We start from the raw sequence: 7,985 nt of genomic DNA, 5'->3' as shown, positions 1-7,985 counted from the left end.
AAAAAAAAAAAAAAAAAGAAAGAAAGAAAGAAAAGAAAAAAAGGCACATGTGTATTGCAAAGCACTGAAAAAAGAGTGCAAATGCAGCTTTCTTAGAAAGTATTTTTGAGTATTGGGTTTCTAGGAAATAATGATAATATTCATGGGAAACGGTACAAAATATGAAATCTGTACTTCATAAAAAATAAAATGTTATATGTCACTTTAGGGGCTACCAACTCACTCAGGTTTACACATGGTCCCAGTTAAGAATTTCTGTGGGAGGGGCTGGCAAGGTGGCTCAGCCATTAAGAAGGCTTGCTTCTCTTGCAGAGGACCAGAGTTTGGTTCTTAGCACCCACATTAGGCAGCTCACAATCACCTCTAACTCCAGCAGGAAAGCTGGTACCTCTTTTAGGGTCTGAGGGCACCCACGCATACCTGGCACACACACATAAATAAAAACATCTTTACTAAGGCAGGAAATGGAGTCTGTGGATAAGGACCGTACAGTCCGGGTACACAAACAGTTTTCACTTCCATACTATCTGCTTTCAAACAGAAATGACCAGAGGGAGGTTTCCCCGGATGCTGGTCTTTTCCACATCCCCTGGTGGTGTTCCCGTTTTTTTTTGTTTGTTTGTTTGTTTTCATGACTCACCTCATAAGCAGCACCTAGATCCTGGAATTTCTCCTGGGCTTGGGGGTCATCCGGGTTCCGGTCAGGGTGAAGCTGCAGGGCCAGTTTCCTGTAGGCCTTTTTAATGTCCTTTATGGAGGCACTTCGAGGCACCCCCAAGATCTTATAGAAATCTCGCCTGAGGGGATGGACAGGTAAGATTTCATTAAAGAGTTCTTTCTCTATTACAATTTTTAATTTGATTTTTTTATTCTTTGGTCATTTCCACCTGACTCCTTTACCCTCTCCTTTACCTTTTCTCATAGCCCTACTCACACTGAGCCCCTCCTTCTTCCCAACAAGCGCCCCACCCAACTTTCATATAATGTATTTGTGACCCACTGAGCTGAATTAGGGAGACTTACATGAGTGTGGGCGGGGAGATATTTACTGGAGCCTGGAACCTACCAGTGCCTGCATCCCTAAAGAAAATTGACTCCCCCCACCCAGAAACCATTAACTGTCAACAGCTCTTCCCTTGGGGAGGGGAGGGGTGAGTCTTTTTTTTTTTTTTTTTTTTTTTTTTAATGTGTTTGTTCAAGCCATCTCTCTAGATCCCTATTACATTAAAAAAAATTATGTGTATGTGTTTGTGCCTGTTTGTCTCCATGTGAAAGTTGCCTGATGTGGGTCCTGGGAACTGAAGTCCTCTGTAAGAATGGCAAGTGCTCCCAACAGCTCAGTTATCTCCCAGGATGTATCACATTCTCCCCCTTTCCATTTAGGTCCAATTATATGAGCATGTAAGGATAAAGACAAAGGTGTATGTGACAGGTGCACATATATAAAACAATGAACAAAAACGGGATATACCAGAATTTACAGTCGTAGGCACTGAAATGATCACAATGGGACTATGATTTGGAGGCAATTCAACACTATGTGAAGGACTGGTGGCAGTCTTCGTTTAGAATTACCTTCAGCAAAGAAACTATTCCTATGTTTTATGGCTCCATGCTATTTCCAGCTAACAACTAAACAATCCAATCAATCCCTCTTTACTCCCTATAATGGCTCCAAATACTTTTTAAAAGAAGAATTTATTTTATTTTTAATTGTGAGCATAATATGTGTGTGCTTGTGTGTGGGTGTGTGTACCCTTGGTGTCAATTAAAGCTGGCTCCCCTGGATCTGTCAAGGTGGCTGTGTAACCCAGTTACACGTGGGTGCTGGGGTCTTCCACTAAGAGCAGCAAGTGCCCTTACCTGCTGAGCCATCTCTCCAGCCTCACCCCAGTGACTTTTGACTCTAAGGGTCAAATAATTTCAAAAGATAGCTATCCCTATTCACGTTACATAAATGTCCTAAACAGTAGCACTTTGGAAACATTAAAAATGGACCTAAGGAGTTAAAATAAAGATTAAGGAAACTCCAAATAATAACCCTGAAGGAAAGGTAGCATGCATCTGGATGTAAGGATTATGGTGTATCTTGCTGGAAGAGAAAAAATACATTTCATGCATTCACTGCTAGTAACTTCACTAATTTGCCGAGATCAAGTCTTTATGATAGACATCTTCTAAAGTCCACATTCAGGAGCCTCTCTGTATCATTGAAGCTGAGACTATGCATATGATATAAACTGGAACACAAAATAGAGAATATTGCCAGGAGCTATGCTGGAATCAGCCATAAAAGGGTTCTTTCTCTACAAGAAGTGTTAATAGAAAGCTAGAGTAAGACTATACAAAGCATTCCAGGCAAGGGCCACCTCCGGCTCACTAAAGAGACCAATAAACATCCTCTAAGAGGTGAATGTGCAAGAATGCTCACATCTACTCTTTTTGCCAGAAGTTTAACCACTAGAATTTGAATCTGAAACTAGAATAGAAACTGAAAACATTACCTCAACAATGGGGCTAGGGAAGTCATAAAATAGTCACTGACACAGTATGGGGGCTAATTTTAAAATGTATGGGAAAATGCACTGGGGAACCAAGACAGAATATTTAAAAATACATTTTATGGTCTGGCACGTGGCTCAGAGTGCCTGCCTTAAATTCATTAAGTCCTAGATTCATGAATCCTAGCACTTAGCCTTATTTTTATAAACTCCTAGTCACACTTCTGCAAAGTTATTTAGCTATTTTAATCATTGTTAGGTTTCTCAGTTGGTTTTCTTAGACGGGCCTCATGTAGCTCAGACTGGCCGTGAGCTCAGTGTGTATCTGAAGTTTGTTCTCAACTGATCCTCCCGCCTCTACCTCTCAAATGCTGAATTTATAGGCACACAAAACCATATCCAGCTCAACTATATACTGTTTTGTTGTTGTTCTGTTTTTCAATACAGGGTTTTTCTGTAGCCCTGCCATTACTGGAATTCACTCTGTAGACTAGGCTGGCCTCAAACACAGAGATCTGCCTGCCTCTAGGGACGAACTTATTACTGTTGTTTCGTTAAATAGACATGTTGTCAAACTGCCTTGTAAATATTTAAGTTATGTCCATAGATTATATATGAATATATGGAAATATATGATATAACATATAAATATAATCTATGATACAACATGTAAGTATGTTATATTAACATGTTACATATGTACATATATGTTATATTCACGGATATAAGGTTATATCCATGCCACTCTCCTCTTGGGACAGAGAGACCTCTTTCTACAGGGGCGGTAGTTAATGCATCAGCATGGCTGTCCAGAGCACGGAGAGTAAGTGAGTGAGTAATTGAGACATCCATCTTAAATGGAACAGTATTTCAACCTTCCACCCCTCTCCCACACTCCCCAGGGTTCAGGGGAAGGGGGTACAGAAAGAATGTAAACGCAGAGGATGGGAAGGAGTGTTGTAAAATTCTGTCTTCTGCAAATGGTATTCATGAATTCACTCAAGCTACAGTTACGTGAACAAGACCTACATGAGCGAGCCAATACAATTAGTCACCGTGTCAGAAGGCAGCACTAACTAACTGGACTCAGAGAGTTACATGAAGTTAGGAAGGGAACATATTGGGATGTGCCCAGGGCAAGTATGTGTGTGGGTGGAGCAAGGAGTTGTGGATAGGTGTGTGTATGAAACTGTCAGAGAATAAATGAAGGATTTAAGAGGGAAAAGGTTAAATGACAGCTCAGAAAAATACAAGAAAAAAAGAATGGGGCTGATATAGTTCAGTGTCACCATTATTTTCCCCAGAGGCTGCTTTATGAATGACTATAGTATTAAAAATATTAGTAATTGCCAGGAATGGTCATTCATGCCTGCAATTCTAACACTTGGGAAGTGGAGACTGAAGGATCAGGAAGGAGTTCAACGTTATCGTCAGCTACATATTGAGTTGGAGACCAGCATACCTCAGCTCCTACATGCAAAATTGCATGTTGATGTTTTAGTAAATACCTTGAATACTCTGGTTTAATCAAAGAAAAAAAAACAATAAAGCGCATGTAAGAAATGTTAACTTTGAGAAATTTAAAGTATGTCACAAGGAAGAAATGATAAGATTTAAGCAAAAAATAAAACCAAAACCAAAACCAAACCAAAACCATAAAGAAAATAACTTTAAAAGCTATGCTAAGCATGAGTTTCCCGTTGTGAACAACCTAGAAATTGTCAGAATCTGACATCTACGAGCTTTTGGTGTGTTTTTATTTCTGCAGTTACTTATGTGTTTGAAATAGTGTGTGATATAGGCCAGGCAAGCCTGGAACTCACTTGGTAGCTGAAAATGACCTTGAGTTCGGACCCACCTATTTTCATCAGCCCAAAGCAGGGATTGAGGGTGCAGGCATTCTAGAACACAAGTCCAATATACCATATCCTAAGTCATCCGATCTATAGGGTCGTGCATTTAAATGCTGGGAGAAACTCTAAGCCTGCTCTTTCTCCCTGAAGGTTGGCACAGTTATCCCTGATTTCAGGAAATTGACACAGTTCTGTCAAGCTTGTAGGATTCCTAAGAGTGGCATGAGACTAGAATCCCAGTTTCTATTGCCTGTTAGAGAACTGTTCTCACTCATACCATCCAGCTCAAGAAAGAACCATGGTGAGAGACAGCTCAGGTTCGTTAGCCCAAGAAGGTGGGAAGTTCAAAGACTCTCTAAAGTGCCTTGCTGCTTTCTCAAGCTAACTTTCTTCAGTCTGAGCTTGGCTTCCTTCCTTGCTCTCCTCATCTGACATGGCATCATGGCCCACCCACTTCAGTGTCAGCCTCTCGGAGGCTTGTCGCAAACTGGGTAACCCACAGTCCCACTCTGGAACTCAAGGACGTATCCATAATCTCAATCCCAGCCGTACACTCGCTTCCTTCATTTCCATCAAGAGCCCCATCCCTCAGACGTCCGCGTCCCTTCTTCTGCTCACAGCCACTTAACTCCCTCCAATCCCCAAACGTGGTATTTGGCTCTGCAACCAAGCCCCGCTCTTCTTGGGGGAAACCTGGCCCTGCACCGCCAGCCTGGCCCACACTACCTCCTTGTCCCTCGACCCGGCAGTGCCCCTCCCTCACTCCTCCATGCCACCCGCGTCCTTCTCAGCAAGGGCCGCCCCTCGGCCCCTTGCTGCACACGCGGGAGCCCCCTTCCTCACCCGGCGATCACAGTCCCGATGAGGTACAGCAGCAACAGGCAGAAGGTGCTCAGGTTCTGCGGGGCCATGGTGTCCCCTGGTCCTACCCTCTCAGCCTCCGGTGCCGCTGCGTCGGCTGTCCAGCCCTTCCGGCCCAGGGAGGCCGCCTCACGCCGGGGTCTCTCTCTTGCCGGGCCGCGGCGACAGGTAGCGCGCCCCTTCCTCAGCAGCCACTTTCCGGGAGCCCCAGAGCCGGCGAGCAGCCAGGCGTGGGCCAATCGCCGCCGGGGACATCACACGCGGCCGCCACTCCGCAGCCAATCGGCGCGGTACACTTCACCTCCGAGGCGGCACGGGTAGCCAATCAGACAGCAGAACGGCCGTCGTGGCCGCCGGCCAATGGGAAGAGAGAACGTCAGTGGTTCGCGCCGCCCGGAAGCGCCTGAGAACCGGAGAGAGTTAGGTGGCGAGAAAGAGCGCGCTGCTGTAGGAAACCCGAATGTCCACCAATCGCGAGGCTCCTTCCCGATCCCGACCAATTGCTTGAGAGAGGTCCGACTGGTGGTTACCAGTCTGGAAACGACGCCATGTGCACACGTGACTCGCGAGAGCTCCCCGAAGTGCAACCCCAGGAGGTGTCAAAGTACGTGGGGCGTCTTGCCTGGGGATAGGCTCTCCCAGTTCTAACTCATTACAGCCTCGCTCTCGTGGAGAAGAGGGACCTGGTACCCTGTAGAGACGCCGCCGTGGAGACCGACTTAAGTTCAGATTCGGCTTCCAGCACTCCGTAGCGGTGAGGCAGCCCCATCCCCACCCCACTTTCGAACCTGTTTTCTACAAAACTAAGGCAAAGCGCTCTCTGGCAGTGTTGGCAATTAATTAAACTTTTTTTTTTCCCTGCAAGTTTCTTAGCAGAATTGCACACAGCAAGCATGCAATCAATAAAAGGCATTAGAGCTTGTTCATTGGTAGTTTTTTTTCTCCAGTTTTGTTTACTTCAGACTACTAGTTGTTTGGGGCAGCTTCTCAGCTTAGCTTCCTGCATAACCTATTTATTATTATTATTATTTATTTATCTTTATCAGTGAACCGTAATGTGTGCATGTCCACTATAGCTCCACCTCTGAGACATAATTATCTCCTGTTTGCAAAGGTCTCATAACCGATCTTCCTGCCTCCAAACTTCATATCTTGATACACTATTTTAAAGTTCTTCTGCCCTCCACCCTATGATTGTGTGCACTCGTGAGCGCACTAGGGAACCTGGAGATCACAGATTAGACTAGGCTGGTGGACCCAGGCGCTCGAGATCCTGTCTCTGTCTCTTGGGCGCTGGGAATTCAGGACGTTGTTGTTGCAGTGGCTACAATGGGCGGAATTCAAGGCCCCCTATTCGTATGGCAAGTAAGTGACAAGCTTTATGGACTGAACCATCCCCAGCGCCCTCCCGCTTTTTAAAAACTATGTCAAATCATCCTACTCTTTAGTGGCTTTTCATTGCACTCAAAGTAAAATGCTAAGTCTATGGTAAGTTACAAAGCTAATTTAACGATATATATATCCTCACCTATTATAAATATCTTTTAAGCATGTTCCAGAATAACCAACTCCCTTCCTTTTAAAAAGTTTTCATTGTGTATATTCATTGTATATGGTACTTTCTTGTATAGTCAAACTGTATAATGTATATATTCTCTTACCTTTTTCTCTGTGCCATTATTCCTTTTGTTTCTCTAGGTGGTTTGGCTTTGCCATATACACATATGTGATTTTAAGTACCTATATAAAATCTAGGAACCACACATTGAGATAAAACATGTATTTGTTTTTCTGAGACTGACTTAATTTCCTTAAGATAGTTATCTCCAGTTATATCCATTTTCCTGTATACAACAAAATTGCATTATTAAATTTTTGCTTGTGAGCCTAGCCTTTAATGGTTAAGCCATCTTTCGCGTCCTATCACTGCATTTTCTGTGGTTAAGAAGAAAGCATCGTACATAAGCCACATTTTCTTTATTCTCCTGTTGTTGAACTCCTAAGCCCATCCTGTAACTTAGCTATTGTGAATAGTGCTGGAACAGACATTGATGTTTTGCCAAAACCTCTTTCGTAATTAGAAAGAAAAAGGAGGTTTATTTTGATGTGCATGGGTGCTTTGCCTGCATGTAACCTAGTGCATGCCTGTTTCTCAAGAAGGCCAGAAGAGGGTGAAGAATCCCTTGGAACTGAAGTTGATGAGAGCAGCCATGTAGATGCTAGGAATCAGATCCAGGTCCCCTAGAAGAACAGGAAATATTCTTATCCTCTGAGCCATCTCTCAAGCCTGGCTTGCAAGTGTTGTATTGAGAATTTTTACATTCATGTTCATTAGGGAGATAGGTCTATAATCTTTTTTAAATCTTTTTTTAATTTTTTTTTATTATCCTTGCTTTGCTTTTATCTTTTTATTATTATTATTATCATCATCATCATCATCTTTTCTTTGCTGTGACTTTGGTGCTAGTAGTAGGTCAATACTGACTTTATTTTCAAGAAGTTATTTTATGGACTACTTTGAGAAATATTGCCCTTTTTCCTATAGGTTTGGTGGAATTCTGCAGTGAATTTATTTGGGATATTTGAGCTTGTCTTAGTCACTGTTCTTTTGCTGTGAAGAGACACCATGACCAAGGCAGCTCTTAGTTTTAAAAAGCCTTCAATTGGCTTCCAGAGGCTTAGTTCATTATCATTATGGCAGGGAGCATGGTGGCATGTAGACAGGCACTGGTCCATAGGCAGGAAGACAGAGAGACGGAGGGAGGGAGGG

At 43.4% G+C, this 7,985-nt stretch overlaps 2 protein-coding genes across 3 annotated transcripts in view; one reads left to right on the top strand and one right to left on the bottom strand.

Moving 5' to 3' along the window:
* The window catches only part of Dnajb11 (DnaJ heat shock protein family (Hsp40) member B11), a 14,754-nt gene extending 9,298 nt beyond the window's left edge, over window positions 1-5,456 (bottom strand). The window contains exons 1-2 of the mRNA XM_021208949.1: window positions 5,198-5,456; window positions 641-797 (exon numbers count right to left, since the gene is read on the bottom strand). Coding sequence (XP_021064608.1) covers window positions 641-797; window positions 5,198-5,265 — 225 coding nt within the window. The 5' untranslated portion in view covers window positions 5,266-5,456. The remainder of the gene's footprint in view (window positions 1-640; window positions 798-5,197) is intronic.
* Window positions 5,457-5,634: 178 nt separating this feature from the next.
* Window positions 5,635-7,985, top strand: part of Tbccd1 (TBCC domain containing 1) — a 43,895-nt gene continuing 41,544 nt past the window's right edge. Inside the window, exons 1-2 of one of the 2 annotated variants that reach the window (XM_029544839.1) lie at window positions 5,635-5,969; window positions 6,330-6,580. The gene's annotated coding sequence lies outside the window, so the exon portion shown is untranslated. The remainder of the gene's footprint in view (window positions 5,970-6,329; window positions 6,581-7,985) is intronic. The other variant, XM_021209460.2, reaches the window with a different exon arrangement.

The sequence above is a fragment of the Mus pahari genome, chromosome 12 (assembly GCF_900095145.1).
Source record: "Mus pahari chromosome 12, PAHARI_EIJ_v1.1, whole genome shotgun sequence".
In the NCBI taxonomy this organism is placed as follows: domain Eukaryota; kingdom Metazoa; phylum Chordata; class Mammalia; order Rodentia; family Muridae; genus Mus; species Mus pahari.
Note: the sequence above shows the minus strand (reverse complement) of the source record. Positions and strands in the feature narration are given on the sequence as shown.